We start from the raw sequence: 17,884 nt of genomic DNA on the forward strand, positions 1-17,884 counted from the left end.
CCCTTGACAACCCCCAAAACCTTTGGGCAGTCCCTACCCCCCTTAGGCTGACACTAATCACCCTAGCTCACCCCTAGCACCTGCAGGCTAGCCCTAACCCCTTAGCAGCCCTAAGCCTCCAGTGACAATTGCATTCAGATATGCCAACCCTCCCTTTGCAGCTTTTACTTTGTTCAAGGGAAAAACAGTGCTTCATAGATAACATTAGCAGATAACATCACACTTAAAGATCAATTAAAATTACCCCAAAATATGCATGCACAAAGCTTAAAAGACAATTAGCACATGAACCAGTTGTGCCTGATCACTGCGTGCTCCAGTCAGCCTGAATAGTGTAATTATAGTCACTGCATGGGAGGCCCCATCATGTCCATTGCTAGGTGTCCTTGGGCTGGCTGATTCCCATTGAGGTCCCCAGAGGTGCCTTCAAAGAAGCGGGCAAGGAAGTCAGCCCCAGAGGACCGAATAAGGTGGCCAGCAGCAAAGGCATAGAGGATGGGGTTGAGGCTGCTGCTGAGGAAGGCCAAGGCAGTAGCCCCAGCCCGGGCAGCCTTCCAAGCCTGGCCCAAGCTCTCAGCTGCCTGACCTGTGGCCACACTGGAGGTGGCCTGTAAGACATTGACCACGTGGTAGGGCAACCACAGAGCAGCAAAACAGAGCACCACAGCGGCAACCAACCTCCCTGTGCGGCTGCCATGGCGCCATGGCCGGCCTCGCAGCCGCACCAGAATGGCAGCATAGCTGCCAGCAATAATGATGAAGGGCAGCACAAAGGCCACAGATGTCTCCAAGGCCAGGTGGAAGACAGCCGCAGCAGGGTGGCCATGGCATGGCTCACAGAGCTGGCCTGGCGCAGATGGGTCTGGCACCACACGGCGGTAGACTAGCGCTGGTGAGGCCAAGATGGCAGCCCCCAGCCACGTGGCCACCAAGGCCTTGGTGGCCACAGCCTTCCTCCGCAGAGTGAGGGAGAGGAAGGGCTGGCAGACAGCCAAGCAGCGGTCGAGGCTGAGGAGGGTGACGATGAAGATGCTGGCATACATGGAAAGGCCACAGATGTAGTAGAGAGTCTTGCAGGCGACCTCGCCGAGGAGCCAGGACCGAGCGGCAAGGAAAAGGACAAAGAAGGGTGCGAGGATGAGGACAGCGCCATCAGCCAGGGCCAGGTTGAGCACTAGCACAGCGGTGACAGAACGGCGCCCAGGCTGTGTCCGCCGCAACAGGCTCCAGGCCACAAAGAGATTTCCTGGTAGCCCCAGGAGGGCAGCAACCCCAAGGAGGATGGCACCTGCCACACGGGAAGCTGGCAAGGATAGCAGGGTGCTGTTACCAGAGATGGAGAGGCACTGGGCAGCTGAGGGGGGCAACTGGGAGGCACTGTGGGGGGAAGCAATGGGTGAGGAGGGACCACATAGCCTCACTCCCACTTCATAGCACCACTCCCTCCCAACAGCCTCACTCCAACCCTATCACCATGCTCACAACCCTTACCTCATTTCCACCCCATTGCCCCCACTCATACCACATAGCCCCACTCACACGTTATAAACCAATCCCTGACCATAGCCTCACTCCCACTGCTTGGCCTCACTCCCACATGCATAGCCCACTCCAACACCAAAGCCAACCAACCAGGCCAATGAATAACCACTCCAACACCAAAGCCAGTACCAACACCAGGGTTCCACCCTGTAGCCTCCCTCCCACCCCACAGCCCCACTCCCACTCCACAAACTCCTCCCACATCATGGACCAATCACGCCTCATATGCACACTCTCACCCAATGCCAAATTCCCACCTCATAGCCCCATTCCTACCCCAAAGCCCACTCTCATTCCCTAGCCCTACTCCAGCCCTGTTGCCCCATGCCTTGGTCCATTCCCACCTCAAAGCCTTACTCCCACCTTCAAGGACACTCCAATCACAAAGCTCACTCTCACCCCATAGCCCACTCTAATCCCATAGCCCACTCCCACCCAACAGCACCATAGTTATCTATAGCCCCACTCCCACCTCATAGCATGGTCCCAACGTAGAGCCCGACTCCTGCCTTAGATCCTAGCTCCCACCCCATATCCCAATGCCACCATATCATCCAATTGTACCCCATATTCTGAATCCAACCCTATAGCCCCACTCCCATTGTATAGCCCACACCCTCACAATAGCCCCACTCGCACATCATATTCTCAGTGTCAAACCATAATCGAATCCCTCAGCGTGGCCCCACTGTCACCCCATCTCCTCACTTCCACACCATAGCACATTCCCATCACGTAGCCCATTCCCAACCCATATCCCAGTTTCACACTATGACCTCACTTTCACCCACAGCCTTACTTCCAACCCATAGAACCCACTCCCAGCTCATAGCCCCAGTTCCACCTTGTAGCACCACTCCTTCCTCATAGCCTCACTTCACCCCATAGCCTCACACCCACTCAGAGCCCAACTATCAAATCATAGCCCAGTCCAGCCCTATAGTCTTACTCCATCCTATGGTCTCAATCCTATCACGTAGTCCAATCTCACTCCAAACCCAATCCCACTCTATAACCCTTCTCCCACCCCATAACCCACCACCACCAAGATTCACTTCCTCCCCATAACACATCTCCTACCCCATAGACATTTCCCACCTCATATCCCTGCTTCGAACTCAGAGCCCCACTCTTACACCATAATCCCACTCCCACTCTAGAGGCCCCCTCCCACCCTATAACCCTACTCCAACCTTGTAGCCCAATCCCATCACAAAGTCCAATCCCACCACTCACTCCCACCCCACAGCCCCACTTGCCTCCTAGAACCCCATTCCAAACTCTGTAGTTACAGTCCCCCCCATATCCCCAATCCCCCTTGTACCACAAGCATACTCAAGTCTCAGTCGTATTGCATAACCTCACTCCCGCTCCATAGCCCCACCCCTACCCTAGAGTTCCACTCCCACCCCGTAGCTCCAATTCAACAACATAGCAAAATGCCAAATCCATAGCCTAACTTCCACCATATAGCCAAACTCTCAACTCATGGCCCACTCCAGCTGCATAGCCCTACTCTCACCTCATTAAAAAAAAAAAAAAAAAAAAAAACCTAGCCCATAGTTCCACTGCCAATCAGTACCTGGCTCCCACACCATAGATCCCCTACCACCACATCACCCAATGCCTACCCCATAGCCCACACCAACACTATAAGTCCAATCCTATCTCATAGTCAACCCCCACTCAGACCAATGCCTAACCCGCAGCTCCTTTCTTCATACCATAGACCACCGTCTACACCACCTCATAGCCAAATGCCTAATCCATTGTCCTACAGCTGCCACAGTACCATCAAACAGGTCACTGTTAAACCACAGCCAAGTCCCACCCAATAGCCCAGTCTGACCCCATATCCCTCCTCTGGCATCATAGTCAAACACGCACTCCATAGTGCCACTTCCAACTCCTAACTCCTTCCCATCTCATAGCCCACTCCTCCATGACACAAAGTCTAAACTATATCCACACTCCAACTCATAGCTGCACTTCCACCCCATAGCACAATGCTTGCCTGATAATCCCAGTCCCTTCCCATAGACCCACTCACACCACACAGCCAAATTCTACACCATAGGCAAGAAATCACCCTATAGCCCCCCTCCTAACACCTACTCCAAAACCCCATTTTCACCTCATAGCCCAAAGAAAACCCACTCCATTACTCCATTCCTATTCCATATCCTATCACTTGCCCCCTCTCCATTCCAACACTATAGCCTGACAGCCACCCCATTTCTCCCACTACCATCCCATCACCCAGTCCCACCTTGTAGCCTAACACCTGGCCTGTTGCCTTTTCCCCATCCCATTTCCCTTCTCCCATCCCATAGGCCAAGGACAACCCTATAGAACAACATACACTGCATAGTCCCACTCCTACCACATAACCCCAATTCCACTACCAGCCCCACTCTCACCTCATAGCCCCCATGTCTGTCTTGTACTCCATTGCCTCAGATCACTGTCTCCTCTCACTTTCTTTACTCTCCTTCCTTTGTGTCTTCCAAAGATGGAGGAAGATGGAAGGCAGGACAGAAACCCCGAGAGCTGAGTAATAGGGTGGGACAAATACATTGGATTAGGAGGGACACACACACTTCCTCCCCCTTCATCAATGCCTTCTCTTTCCTCCTCCATCCCCGGCTCCCATAGGGATGAAGGCCCAGGCGGAAGAGGGTGGAGGGGAAGGAAGGATGACTGCAAGGTAGTGATAATGTGGCATAAAGTTGGAAGGAGCAGTTCTTGGGATGGAACCATTTATCTCATTCCCATATCCTGCCACACCAGACACCCCCAGTGCCTCCCCCTACCCCACCCCCACAGCCCCCATATCCCACCCCTGTAGCCTGTCATACCCCCAAAGGCCCCCATATCCTTGCTACCACCCATATCTTGAACTCTCCCCCATAGCCTCCAGGCCCATACACCTCCAGTATCCCATCGTCACAGCCCCTCATGTTGATCCCACAGCTCCCTCCTTTCCTGGTATTCCCTGCCACAGCCAACCCCTATAGCATGTAATATTCCCACAGCCTCCCCCCGACTCACAGTGCCCCACATTCACTCCTCATAACCTCACCAATATCCCCACAGTTCCGCCTATTCCATTCCCAGTGATTCAAATGCCATCTCTGTGTTTTCCGTATGCTCCCAGCCCCACACTTCTCTATGTCCCATATCCCATTCCCACAACCCCCTTATACTACCATCCCCCCATCTCATCTCGAAAGACTCCCATATCACCACATCCTCAGTATCTCCTCATCTAAGCCCACCCCATACCCTCGTACTACTCCATATTCTATTTCCACAGGCCCCCATATCACCACAAACCCATACACACAGTCCCTGTATCACATTACTACAGCTTCCCATAACCTCAAAGTCCATCCATATCTCATCCCCACAGATGCCATATCCCCAGAGTGCCCAATATACTTCTATTGAGTTGCTATCTCATCACAAGTCCAATACTCCGGCCCCCATGTTTCCACAGCCCCCATATTCTATCCACACAGCTCCCCACATCTCATACATATAGCCCTCCAATATGCCATATCCTCTCTACACATGCCCTATAACCACACAGTGCCAGCCTCACAGACCTCATATCCCCATAGTGTCCCATATACTCTTCCCACAGTCCTCCATATACCTACACTGTCCCACATACTTCTGCGTTGCCCTCCATGTCCCCACTGTCACCCATTTTCCTGGCTTTTCCCATAGTGTTTCCCATCTCTAACACCTTCACTGCTGCCCTAGAGAATCCATGCATTGGGGCTCCCCTCAACAATCCTTTACCCCATCTGCCATGGCTCCCCAGAAACCTGCTGTATTCCCTAGGCAGCACTGCCCCAACACCAAAGGCAGGGGCAACCCCCAAGCAGGAAGGAGACAGAGTGACAGTGGTTTAATGATACACAGAAGGACTTGATTTTTTTTGGTGATTCTCTTTCTATCTTCTTTCTTCTCTTCCTTCCTTCCTCTCTTCCCTCACACTCCTCCATTGCCTTTCTAACTTGCTGTTCCTTTCTTCCCATCCTTGTGCCCTTCCTCAGCTCCAAGCCTGCCTTTCCTTCCCCATCACTCTTTCATTCATTCTTTCACTCAGCCATTCTTTATCCTTTGATTTTTCATTCACATCCTTGTCTTCCCCCCCTTTTTGTCTCTTTCAGTCATTCTCACTTTTTTCTCCCATTTTATTTTTCATTTCTCACTCACATCTCTTGCCACCTTTGTCTCCTTACTCCTCCCCCCCCACCTTTCCCATGTAAAATGATAATCCTTTTCTACTGTCTCTCCCACTTCCCCCAGGAAATGGTTCTTGCTTTATCCCACAGCCTGGGTCTGATATGGCTGCATATCAGCCTTTCTGGATGTGTCATACATGAGGAGTGGTCTTGAGGGGTTGGAAATGCCCAATATGTCTTCTTTCACTCATCCTGCTCATACCCATGATGCTGAGTGCTGGGCTGGGGTTGCAGGGTGGACAGGGCTCTACAGGCTGTTTGGGAGGACCCAGTGAGTCTGGCTCCAGACTGTAATGGGGAATCTGTGAGAAAGAGAGACAGAAAGTGAGGTGTGTGCCAGGAAGGAAGAATGTAGGCTGTTTCCCCTTGGCTGAGGATATACCTTCATCTTTCACCCACGTCTGGAAGAAGAGGACGATGAGGCCATTGATGGTGAAGAAGCAACCACCCACAGCCAAGAACCATAAAAGGAGGAACCAGCTGTTTCCTGAAAGGGGAAAGGATGAAAGTGTGAATGGTGTTCATGCATGCTCATGGTGGGAAGGATGTGAACATCTTTCTTTCCCCTTCTCTCTTTCTATTTCTCCATCCCTTCTTTACCCACCCTTTTTAGTTCCTGAGGGCTGAACACCCAAGGATTCTCTCCACTTGCCCTTGTGTGCAGAAGGCATTGAATGTTTTTATAGAGATGGCTTAGAAAGTCGACGAGAGGATGGAGTTGGAAGGGTGGATAGAGGAATGGTCAGATCGATTGGTGGATGGAAAGGTAGTTGGGATGATGGAGGGATTGAGTGAGAGGGAGATGGGTGGGTGGAAGACCAGGTGGGCTAGTTCATGGATGGAAGGATGGATGGTTGGACAGACAGAACAGCTGCTAGATGAAAGAATGGAGGAATCAGCTAGTTTGTAGATGGATGAATAGGTGATGGAATGGACTAATTTTAGGATAAATGGAGGGACAGAGGGAGGAATAATGGAATGGGCTAGTTAGTGGATGGATGGATAGATGGACAGATGGACAAATGAGTCTGTGGATGGATGGATGGCTAGCTCACCTCTCTTGTTGCTATTAATATTGACATTCACGGCTTGGCTTGTGAGGGAGGGGATCCACCTCCCATGCATCTTTTCCTCATACTTGCAGGTAAAGTTTCCACTGTGTTGGGGACTAGCATGCAGAAAGCGGAGGACCATGCCATTATTCAAAATGTCCTCTCTCTCAGATGCATTGTTCTCAGAGCCTGCCTTCCTGTGGGGGAACTCTCTCCCATCCCTGTAGAAGTGAAACCTTCGCTCAGTGGCATTTCCAGGGGCCTTGCAGATGATCCTTAGGAGATCTCCTCTCATCACCTCTCTGAGTGGGGACTCCACCATCAGCAGTGGTTGGGGAAGAGGATCTGAACAAGGAAGGGGAAGAAAGAATGAGGATGTAGCAATAAAGACAACAAAGATGTATCTCCAAGTGTTTGTTTTTCCACTGAATGCAGCAAAGCTTGAGATTGTAACCTTCCTACCATGATGGAAAAAGTGGTCCTAGCCAGTTTGACTAGCTGGCAGCCGCCTTCTACCTCATGCTTATCCCAGCCAGATAGATAATCCACCCAGACATCTTATAGGCTACAGGGCAACTGTATGGATTGGACTGATCTCTGGGGCCCATGAGTCTTATGGCCTACCAGTCAATGGGATTGCTCACATCACTAGCAGCTGAGTAGTCATGTTGGGTGAGTATAGCTGATAGCTATGTTTAGGCATATGAATTTAACAGGGACAAAGCAGAGAGAGATAGAGAAATAGAAATCCCATTGCTCACCCTCAATCTTGATCATCAGTTTCTCACTGGGTGGGGATCTGAATAACCTCTGGGCTTTCTGGAGGGTGTAGCTACAGAAATGTGGCCCTCCATGCTGCATTTTGGAGAGGGTGAACTTGTGGGTGTAGTTGTTCTTCTCGCTATACTCTGATAGTGCCCAGCCAGCCTCACCAAAAAGTTGGTACAAACGCTTCCCAGTGACGCTGGGGGGAGTGGTGCACACCAGCGTAACAGCATCTCCAAGGAAAAACTTCTCCTTTGCCTGCAGCACCGAGAGGGATGGAGCAGGGGCTACAGCTGGATTCACTGGTGGATAGAGAAGAAGACAGGCAGGGCTTCAGTCGGGGTGGGGGCAAAGATAAGGTGAAATGGGTAGAGGCAGCAGAAGCAAGGAGTAACTCCACAGGAAAGAAGGAAACGAGATTTTGTTTCAAGGAATAAGATAACAAAACCGTAGAGGGGATTTAATTAAGTGAAAATTTCTCTAGGTTGGGACTCATTTTGTCTCCACCTGAGTCAGCAAAAGCTGGTCACCCCCTGCCTTGGGTTGTTATCTGACAATATAGGAAAAGAAGCTGAGAACAAACAAGGGGCAAGCGGTTGTCTGGCTCTTTCCATGCATCTCTCAGGGGTGTTAATGGCCCTTTTCAGGTACTGTAGTGATACAGATGCGAGAAGGAAGGGCAGAGCAGACTGCCAAAATCATCCCCTCCAAGGATTTCACTTGTTGCTATTGATTCTTCAACTAGGTATAGATTCCGGGGCCATTGAGCAAAACTTGCAGCTCACATCACTCCAGGTCAAGCCATCCTCTGAATTTAAAGCCCTGTGAAGATGCTAGACAAATGTCTTCATCTCTCTTTGTCCCCTGGATGCACTGGGAGCATCCCACAGTGGGACCCAAAGGGGCAAAGGAAACAATTAAACCTTCCCCCACTCCAGACAGTTTCATAATACAAACAGAAATGTCTTTTCAAGTGAGGTTTTCTAACATGAATTGGCACTTTATGAAAATATCAAATGGGAGGGTGGGGGGAAAGGCAAAGGGTGAAGGGTTACACCCATTGCTGATGCTCTTCTGCAGTAGTTGTGTGGAAACCACAGTGCTTGGTCTGTCACCCACATCTTCTGACCCTACAAAAATACCATCTTCCCATATCCAAACTGGGAGGATTCAGTGTGGGAAGGGGAGGACTGAGGATCGTTCTGATGCTCAAGGTGTTTCCAGAGGAAGCACTCATGACAGAAGTGGGTTTACTGCAGGTGGGACTTCCCTGAAGTGAGCTTTTTGGCTTACCAAGGCTTTTTGCCCTACCAATTAATTTCATTAGTGGGTTCTTCATGGGGTATTTGGAAGGGAAAAGAGGCTGAGGACTTCCCAGGTGATCACATCAGTGTGTCCCAAAGCCCTGGATCTAGATCTGGACTAGCGATCCTGGGGTCCTGTGCCCCAGGCAGTTCAGTCCCTCTATAAGGACACCCTCTCCCACCCCTCAGGAGCCCCAGAGGTGTTACCTTCCTCATGGACCATCTGGCAGGGTAGGAGCTGCACAGTGGCTGAAAGAGAATAGGAGAGAGAAGGGCTAAGTACAGCAGTGTGGAGACAGATGAGTGTGGAGAAGGGGGGGAAAAGGGGGTTGTTTGGAGAGAGGATAAAACAGAGGGGGAAGGAAGGTAAAGAAAGGCAAGGGTAAAGCAGGGGAGGGAGAGAAGGAGGGGGAGGGCAGGGCGGGGCGGGGCAGGGCAGGAGGAAGAAACAGAACAGAAAAAGACAGGAATAGAGAGGAAAATGAAAGAGAGGAAGAAAGGACTAGAAGTCAGAAGAGAGGGGAAAAAGAAGAGATGAGGGCAGAACAAGAAAGATGTAGAGAGGAACAGAATGCAGAAGGAGAAGGGATGAAGACAAAGGAAAAGGAGAGAACTGAGAAGAGAAAAGGGAAGAAAAGAGAAAACAGGAGGGACAGATGCATGAAAGAGGAAGAAGAAGAAAAGGTGCAAGGTGAGGAGATCAGTACTCACTGAGGAGCATCATGAAGGGAGAAATTAACATGCCACCGTGGCCCAGCTGGTGCTCAGTGCTCTATACTGGACTGTCCAGGAGAGTAACTTGCTGCTTGGTCACTTTGTCCTTCCCTCTCCGTCCATCTGACTCAAGTTGGGTGGTCACAAGGGACAGAGAGAGGAAGTGCTGCACAATTAAGCACACGTCACTAACCACAGCTGGAGACAAGGAAATTACAGCCTGGACACTGCATGTCTTCAGAGGCATGTGGTGGACTGAGACAATGTCTCGCCTCCTCTCCTTCCTTCCTCCATTCCAGAGGCATGCCTGGATTGTTTTGGCTTTGGCAGCCACATTGACTCGGTAGGCACTTTGCTCAGAGGCTGTCCACATGTTTTTCACATTTTCAGTGATATTTTCCTCCTCCCATGCTCTAGATCATTTTGGAGCATCATCTTTGCCTCATGAGCCACAGCCCATCTCATCCATCACTAAACCAGAGGACAGAAGGGGTCTGTCTCTACTTTCCCCTGCCTTCGATGCCTTCCTCATGACTGGTGATGATTAGAACCAATAATGACAAGGTCCTTCATTCTTGTTCTTGACTTTCCCAGCTGATCAGGCACCTTCCCCTTCCATTTTTCCCCAATTCCCAGTATACCTGAGACCAACCAAAGCGTGCCATGACTAGACATACCTATAGTCTAGTGGCCAACTGCAAAATGGGCTAAGAAGGGACATTTGCCAAGAGGCAAATTTCTTCCTTAATGCCCTTTTGTGTTATACCAGAGCCAGGATAGCATCAGCTGCTGAACAGGGGCTACTCTTGAATTATTTAGGAGCTACAAAGGGCTCACTTAAAATGCATCAACATCCAGTTAAAACAGTTAACTGGCAGAGACTGGAGGAGTATCTCCCCTAATAGTGCTTGGACAGCACTGTTTTTCTGTCTGATGCTTCTTCTGCCCTTCAGGCTCCTGGATCAAAGCAAATGTCCTCTGCATGGGGTAGTACCACAAGCCAGTATGGACAAGACCAACCCTTTTGTGTGCCCTGAGACCAATTTTACCATTTCTATCAGGCTGAGAAAGATGGCGGAAGGGAATGAGAGAAAGAAACATTGGTGGACTTGAAGAGAGATTTACTGACCAGCTGGACAGGGGCATTTACAAAGTGAACTCTGGCTTCAATGTTCAAAGCAAAGAAGAATAGAAACAATCCTTTTCTTTCCTTTTGTCTTCTTTTTTGCTCCACTGAGGTGGAGAAGAGGCTGAAAATGAGTGCATTTTTTGAGCAAAGATATGTGCCAGGCACTCCTGAGATCAAATACCAGTTTAACTGACCAGGGCCAGAGGATAAGCACTTGTGTCATCTTTGTTGTGGAGCCCCTTCCAGTGAACACGGCCTAGCAAAGAGAGAAATGAAAGAGTTTCTGGTTAAAACACCTGGTTTGCTAAAAATGGGCTGTCACCAGCTGAAAAGGCTCATAGGAGGCCCCCAAAATGTCCTATGCCAATATGGTGTTGCCCCCATCATACCCTCCAAGGATCAGGGTTAGGGTTGAGGTGATATTACCAGTTTGGGCTGCCACCATCACACTAGAGCATGCTGCACAGCATGGGTTTGTGGGAGGATGCTCCGCATGCTCAACCTTCTGGGAATAAACTGTGATCCATGCTTTGGAGGGACCCACAAACCAAAGGCATACTAGGAGTAGGGACACTTGCCCCTTGACTGCACATTTTCTTCTCATCAGTGTCACAATCTCCTTTCCTCTCAAAAGTATCCTCTGATCTTAGCCAGCCTGAATCCTCTTTCTTCCCTTTGCACTCATGACTTACCTCTCCTCCTCTGGCAGATACAGACAGCCAGCAGCAACACCAGGACTATAACAGCTGCAGCAGCTGCGCATCCAGTCACCAATGGGATGGGTAGAGATGAGGCTGTTTACCAGATGATTAGGAAAGATAAGCAACTGTGAACTATCCACAAGAGAGCCTCAGTCCATGCATCTACAAAGCCAAACTTTCAATTTTTCCATAATGGTTCCCTCTGTGAGGAAACACAGAGTTGCTGGATATGATGTCTTACTCTGGTCCCTATAGATGATGAGGATGCAGGCAGCACACAGTTTGGCTAAGTTGCCCCCCCCCCCAAAAAAAAAAAAAAGAAAGAAAGATCTATTACCCCTGCAGTCTCGGGGCCCAGACACAGCATCAGAAGAGTGTGCCAGCCAACATCCTCTCTCACAACCATGCTACAACACTTCAGATGTCGTGGGTTTTATTTTTCAGCCGTTGTTGCTCTCCTTTTCATGAGGCAGGTAACACTCTTCAAGGCACATTTTGGGTCTTGGCCCGTGGCTCAAATAAGCCAGGGACCATTCTGCAGTGGAACCAGATATGGCCACCCTGCCCTATAAGCATAAGACTAACAGCATTCCCTGGCCTACTTTACTTTTTGCCCTACCGTTTATTTTTCATTACTATGGTGGAACTAGACCAAGCGTAAAGCTGTTTAGGCATTTGAGTGTCTGAATATGTCTCTAATGCAACTTGAAGGTACCTATACTCTTTCTGGTTGTGATCTAGCCTGGGAAAAGCTTGGATCGGCTATAGGGACTCACCTTGCATGGTGACCATCATTGCTTGGCTCAGGGGTGATGGGATCCACTTCCCACTGACTCTCTCCTCGTACCTGCAGGTGAATTGCCCTGTCACAGTTGGTTCAGCTGCTGGGATGCTGAAGAAAGAATGGTTCCTTGTGCAAGCCTCTGAGAATTGTTCTGTCCCGTCTTTATAGAAGTAAAACTTCCATTCGCTGCTAATGCCATAGGCTACACAAGTGATAAGTAAGGGGTCCCCTTCCCTCACTTCTCCAGAGGGGGGGTTCAAGATCAGCTCTGGCTGAGCAGGGGGATCTGATAGAAGAAACACAGAAAAGGAGTTAGCAAAAAAACCCCAGTGGTCTGAGACCTCTGAGTTAAAAGGAAAAGTACCCCCAGCTCCTTTCCTTAAAGGATGAAGAAAGGTACTTTCACAGGCAGGTGAGGGGTATCATTATAGTACTGTGTTCAGTGTGTTGCAAACTGAGTGCATTTAAGGACACACTGTCTGCTGGAAGGCTGCAAAGGGTGGACAAAGGCAAACTTAGAGGAGCAGAGAAAATGTACCTGGAAGGAATGAGACCAACAGACACTTCAAGAATGAGGTAAAACACTTTTAGGCTGGTTAGGAGGACTGAGGCCTGCCTCTGTAAGATGTAATTGGCCCTGGGAGTCTGAGGAGAGTTAAAACAGCAAAGGCCTGGGAAATCATGCTATGGACTTTCGAAGGCTAATGCTGGCCACTTAAGAAGACTCTGAGGATGAGTTGGGTGATTGAAATTATCCTCAGTTAAAGAGACAGAAACAAGGATAAAAAATGATGACCATTTTTCACAATGGGAAATTCATTATGGGAGCCTACTTCCAAAACCAGTCCTGAACTGGAGGTGTAAATAATTATATCCACATAGTCTCCTAGAGGTCTGGATGTCTTCAGAACTCACAATAGACCCTGAGACAAACTTACCCTTCACAGTGACCTCCAGAACCTTGCTCTGGGGTGATGGCACCCACGTCCCGCCCACATCCTCCTCAAATCCGCAAGTGAATTTCCCACTGAACCTCCTTGGAGTCTGCGGTAACAGGAGCTCAGTGAAATTCCCAGGGTTCATGGCAGTGATCTCTGAGCCTCCCTGTCCTGGTGAAATCTCAACCCCATCCCTGTAGAAGTGAAATCTCAGCCTTGAGTCATCCCTGAAGGCAATGCAGGTGAAACGTAAGGGGTAGCCTTCAGTCACCACAGCAGAGGAAGGATCCACTCGCAGTTCAGGAGCGAAAGGAGGCTCTGGGGAGAAAAGTTGGGAAAACAAAAACAAAAACTTTGAAAGGGCAACTGTATAGCTCTGGGAAAGGGGGGGGGGGAATAACCAGTAGTTGCACAGGTGGAAAACACGTATTAGTGACAATAGGAGGGAAAGATGGACAAAATGTTGGTTTCAGTCTACCCTCTTGGCTGTGACAGGGCCTTTTGAGACCCAGATGACATGTTAGGGAATAGCTTTGTTCTCTCCCTCATTGTGCTATTGTGCAGATTGTCCTCATCCCTTTTGCTAAGGCATTACCTTTCACAAAGACAGTCACAACACTGCTCACAAAGGACAGGATCCACCTCTCCTCTACTTTCTCCTCGTAGGCACAAGTAAAATTCCCCGTGTGATTCTGACTGCTCTGTGGGATGCAGAGTTGAGCGCTCGTCTCTGATGATTTGACCTCAGATCCAGGGATGACCTCAGCTCCTTCTTTGTAGAAGTGAAACCTATGCTCCACTGTGTTTCCAGGAGCTGTGCAGACGAAGAGGAGGGGGTAGCCCTCACTCACAACTCCCCTGGAAGTGTTCAGAGAAAGTGTGGGAGGGGGTGGAGGGTCTAAAGGGAAAGAACAAATAGATACACTTTAGGGTTCAGTTCTTCCTCCCTGTTTTAACCATCTATTTTTCTATTACATAAATCATGGTCTTGAAATACAGCTCTAAAGAGAATTGAGAGTGGTGAGTTCAGAACAAGCTGTTGCAAAAGAGATGCATGCCACTCCCAATATCCTTCATTAAATATCGAGGAGTCATTGCAAGTCTGAGACTTGCAGGAAAGTATCCATAGACAGAGGAAGGTGTGATGAAGACATAGAACTGTCAAGGAAGGTGGAGAAAGAAATCTAGAGTGATACATAGCTTACCTTTGACACTGATGATGATTGCTTTGCTTTCCTTAGACTGGACTGATCTAAGGAGACGATTTATCACAGTATATCTGCATGTGTGTGACCCACCATCCTTTGGCCCTGTGATGTTGAAGGTGTAGGTGTAGGCTTTCCTGGAGGTCCGAATGTCCACAGCCCATCCAGCTGTCCCTGAGAACTGAAAGCTCTGTATCTTGTCCTTTGAAGTGGGAGCCACACATTGGAAGGAAACAGTGTCTCCGATGAGATATTCCATTTTCTCTGGGCTCACAGAGAGTTTGGGGGGTGCAGGGAGGTCTGGGAAGGAAGTTAGACATTCGACTTATAGAAAGATAAATTCATCCATCACGGACCAGAGCAGGCAGATATCTCTAGCCTTGTGGCCAACGGGTGCAGACATGCTGGCTCAGGTATTTGAGGAAAGGGTGAGCTCAGCTTGCAGCAGCCATCCTAAAATAAGACTCTCTTTCCTGAATGATTCATGAATTCACCAGAAGTAACCAGGCTGTATTGCTGTTACTGGCAGCACAAACTGCAGCCCTGTTACCCATCCCCTCTATGACCCGCCCCCTCCCCCCCCCCCAAAAAAAAGAAGCACACAGTGAAGACCAGAAGTTTTCTTGGAGTCTAATTTCCATTTTTCTCAGAAAGTGTGCAAGAGACCAAAAAAACAGCTCCAAACCAAGTCCAACAAGCCCATGCCATGACTTCCCCAAATAGCATGCAAAGCAATTGAACGATTTTCTTTTTTCCCCCACATTTAAAGCTTGAAACCAAATGAGATCAGTCATTCCTGGAAGACAGCTGCCTGTGACTAGTAACAACAGTCCTTTAGCTGAGGCCAGACCTTTAGGACGCAACCAAAACAGTATTGCTGCTAATGTATGGTATAGGAAAGAGTCCTTCTCGACTCATCCTCGGCCCGTGTCCTGTTCTGTCAGCACTGCAGGGGTTGGGTCAGGCTGTGTCCGCCCTAAGACATAATCAGATGCTCAGATATGCTGCCTACATCTTGATTCACACACTAGCTGGAGAAACACAGATGTGGTACTTGGTGGAGCAGAAGAAAATGCAGGTAGAAGGCAGAGTGGACTCACAATCACAGAGAAAGGCTGGACCAGATGAGGCTGAGGGGTTTCGGTCAGATCCCCTTAGGTTTCAACTCACATTCACCAAAATAAAGCACAGAGCAGCCTGATTGTCAAAGAGGAACAAAGTATTGTGGATGTGGCAGGGGAAGTAGGGTTAGCCACTGAACAGTCAACAAAAAGCTGTTCCCCTCCCTAATTGCGGCATCAGCAATTTCCTTGTAAACAGTGGGGCATCTTCATGCTCCGCATTGATAGTTTGCTGCTGCTCAGGGGCAGTTAGAATGTTGTTCCCATGTTTCTCTCTAGGACCTCATATTGTACAGGTCTAAACACTATCCTGGGTTTCCTCCCAAAGTACAACCAAGCAGGTGATGTGGGATTCTTTCTTTGGATATCTGTTCCAGTCAAACCAGCCTGTTTACTCCAGTTGGTCTGATAAGCAAAGCTTAGTCCCATGATCACTGAGGCAACAACTGGACTGAGAAGACAGACTCATTCTCCTGAAGGTCCATATTTACCCTCCCTGTTTTGGTGCATGGAATGTATTTGTATAACTCAGATTCTCACTGAGGTTCAGGCAATTCATTTTGCCCATGGTCTGTTAACCGGGATAGTGTTTTTGACACATCACCCACCAGCAGTGGTTCTTAAGTGAATCTGGGTGGGATGTGACCAGGTGGAGCACCTGAAATGCTTGAATCCTTGGGGAAACAGATGTCAAATGGGTTCTTATGTGCCCAGTTGTTCAGTTGTCCCAGCAGGATAAGGAAATGAGCTACCCCACATCCTCATCCCAAACCCAGAATTGTTACCTGCAGGTGACCCACACAGGAAAAATATCTGTAGAGATGCTGAAAGACAGAAAGGAAATGAGTGAAAGGTCTGTGGAAGGTATTAGGGATGCCACAGAAACTGGAGAGGCACTGGGAAATGGGTGCCAATGGAGGGGGCTGTAAAGGGATGATGGGGCTTATACAAGTGAAACAGTAGAACAATTGCTTTGCAGTTGTATCAGTAGGGATCAAAATTAAGTGAGAGAATAGGAGGAAAAAAGGGAAAATAATACTGATAATACACAGAGGCAAGGCAGAGAAAGAGGGAGAAAGAAAGAAGAAAGAAGGAAAGAAGGAAGGAAAGAAGGAAAGAAGGAAGGAAGGAAAGAATGAAAGGAAGAAAGAAAGAAAGAAGGAAGGGAGAGAGAAATAAAGAGGGGAAGAGAGACAGATAGAAAAAAAGAAAGAAGGGAAGGAAGTAAGACAACTGATATTTAGACAGAACAGAAAGAAGAGAGAAGGGAAGAATTTTAATAGAAACGGTGAAGAGAGAAGGAATGAAAATTTGCCATCCCTGAGAGATGAAAAAAAGAGATAGTAAGAGAAGGAAGAAGAAAAAGGAGAGACAAAAAGAAAAGGAAAGGGGAAGAGGTGAGAGATATATAGAGAAGAGACACCTATGTAGATGGAGAGAGTGTTATATAAATAAAGAGAAAGGAAAGGAAGAAGAGAGGAAGGATAGAATTTGTCTAACTGGAAAAGGAAAGAAACCTAATGGAGAAACAAAGGAATAGTGAAAGGAAAAGAGGAATGTTATTAAAATGATGGAAGAACACATTAAGTGAAGAAGGACAAGGGCCAAGACAGTCACTCACCAAGCAGAGGCAGAAAATAAGGGGACTCCATGCTGAACCAGTCCTCCTTGGTATATGAGCTGGCCTCTCTTTCCGTTACTGTCCACGAAGGGAACAGACTCTTCCTCTTGTTCAACCCCAGTTGACTGTGTTCCCTCCCCTCCATCACATGAGCAAGGAGAATTCACTCAGACAGCTCACTGCTAGGAGAAAGAGAAAGAGAGAAAGGGGGGGGGGGAAGGAAGGAAGGAGGAAGGAAGGTGGGAAGGAGGGAGGAAGGGAGGAAGGAATAGTAATAACATCTTCCCGAAACTTTATGGTCTGCTGCATCAGCCCAATAGTTTTGCTTACATTCCCTTTGGTCACTGAGCTGGGATATTTGATCATTTTAATTTTCCTCTGCCAGTTAAGACAAGGGAACATTTTGCTTTAGTTCTTTAATTGGATATGGAGCCATGAGAAATAGTTTATGGGAGGAAAGACATGGACAACCTTAAACCTTTTGGGGACAGGAAGTACTGAACCCACACAGGTTGCCCAGATCTCAGCTAGAGATACTGAATTGCCTCTCTGGTCAATGGAAAGAAAGACATAGGGGACAGAGCCCTTCTCATGCCCTTTATGTTTATCAGTCTCTGCCAACCAGAGACCATCATGACTCCATTTTTCTCCTGAAGCTAGGTTAACTTCACCAAACTAAGACTAACTCCACATGAGCCCTTTTCAGCCAGTGAAATGAAACTGATGCCTCTGATGGACAATATGTGCCAGCT

General features: G+C 48.6%; 3 protein-coding genes across 3 annotated transcripts; all 3 read right to left on the bottom strand.

Annotated features, from left to right (window-relative positions):
* Positions 1 to 71: 71 nt before the first annotated feature.
* On the bottom strand, positions 72 to 4,226 carry LOC135326150 (leukotriene B4 receptor 2-like). Its single transcript, XM_064504000.1, has 2 exons — positions 3,963 to 4,226; positions 72 to 1,377 (listed from the first exon to the last, which is right to left on the bottom strand). Exons 1-2 carry the CDS (start codon positions 3,992 to 3,994, stop codon positions 345 to 347), a joined length of 1,065 nt encoding a protein of 354 aa, XP_064360070.1. The 5' UTR covers positions 3,995 to 4,226; the 3' UTR covers positions 72 to 344.
* Positions 4,227 to 5,726: 1,500 nt separating this feature from the next.
* Positions 5,727 to 9,925, bottom strand: LOC135326151 (Fc receptor-like protein 1). The gene is made up of 6 exons (XM_064504001.1): positions 9,631 to 9,925; positions 9,127 to 9,168; positions 7,612 to 7,917; positions 6,854 to 7,195; positions 6,181 to 6,285; positions 5,727 to 6,100 (listed from the first exon to the last, which is right to left on the bottom strand). Exons 1-6 carry the CDS (start codon positions 9,659 to 9,661, stop codon positions 5,982 to 5,984), a joined length of 945 nt encoding a protein of 314 aa, XP_064360071.1. The 5' UTR covers positions 9,662 to 9,925; the 3' UTR covers positions 5,727 to 5,981.
* Positions 9,926 to 10,737: 812 nt separating this feature from the next.
* Positions 10,738 to 17,266, bottom strand: LOC135326157 (Fc receptor-like protein 4). The gene is made up of 8 exons (XM_064504005.1): positions 17,133 to 17,266; positions 16,297 to 16,335; positions 14,391 to 14,690; positions 13,781 to 14,083; positions 13,186 to 13,503; positions 12,240 to 12,533; positions 11,455 to 11,556; positions 10,738 to 11,018 (listed from the first exon to the last, which is right to left on the bottom strand). The coding sequence occupies exons 1-8, from the start codon at positions 17,161 to 17,163 to the stop codon at positions 10,948 to 10,950; spliced, it is 1,458 nt and encodes a 485-aa protein (XP_064360075.1). The 5' UTR covers positions 17,164 to 17,266; the 3' UTR covers positions 10,738 to 10,947.
* Between the last annotated feature and the right edge of the window lie 618 nt (positions 17,267 to 17,884).

Source organism: Dromaius novaehollandiae, unplaced genomic scaffold, assembly GCF_036370855.1.
Source record: "Dromaius novaehollandiae isolate bDroNov1 unplaced genomic scaffold, bDroNov1.hap1 HAP1_SCAFFOLD_37, whole genome shotgun sequence".
In the NCBI taxonomy this organism is placed as follows: Eukaryota; Metazoa; Chordata; class Aves; order Casuariiformes; family Dromaiidae; genus Dromaius; species Dromaius novaehollandiae.

Bases quoted from the DNA above. Each gene is read 5' to 3' on its own strand.
- LOC135326150 (XM_064504000.1), bottom strand. From the start codon at position 3,994: ATGGAGTACAAGACAGACATGGGGGCTATGAG. The intron at 1,378-3,962 runs GTGAGAGTGGGG...TTCCCCCCACAG, and splicing joins ACAGACATGGGGGCTATGAG to TGCCTCCCAGTTGCCCCCCT.
- LOC135326157 (XM_064504005.1), bottom strand. From the start codon at position 17,163: ATGGAGTCCCCTTATTTTCTGCCTCTGCTTG. The intron at 16,336-17,132 runs GTGAGTGACTGT...TCTGTCTTTCAG, and splicing joins TTATTTTCTGCCTCTGCTTG to CATCTCTACAGATATTTTTC. The intron at 13,504-13,780 runs GTAATGCCTTAG...TTTTCTCCCCAG, and splicing joins TGTGACTGTCTTTGTGAAAG to AGCCTCCTTTCGCTCCTGAA.
- LOC135326151 (XM_064504001.1), bottom strand. From the start codon at position 9,661: ATGTTAATTTCTCCCTTCATGATGCTCCTCA. The intron at 6,286-6,853 runs GTGAGCTAGCCA...TTCCCCTTTCAG, and splicing joins TATTAATAGCAACAAGAGAG to GAAACAGCTGGTTCCTCCTT. The intron at 6,101-6,180 runs GTATATCCTCAG...TCTTTCTCACAG, and splicing joins GACGTGGGTGAAAGATGAAG to ATTCCCCATTACAGTCTGGA.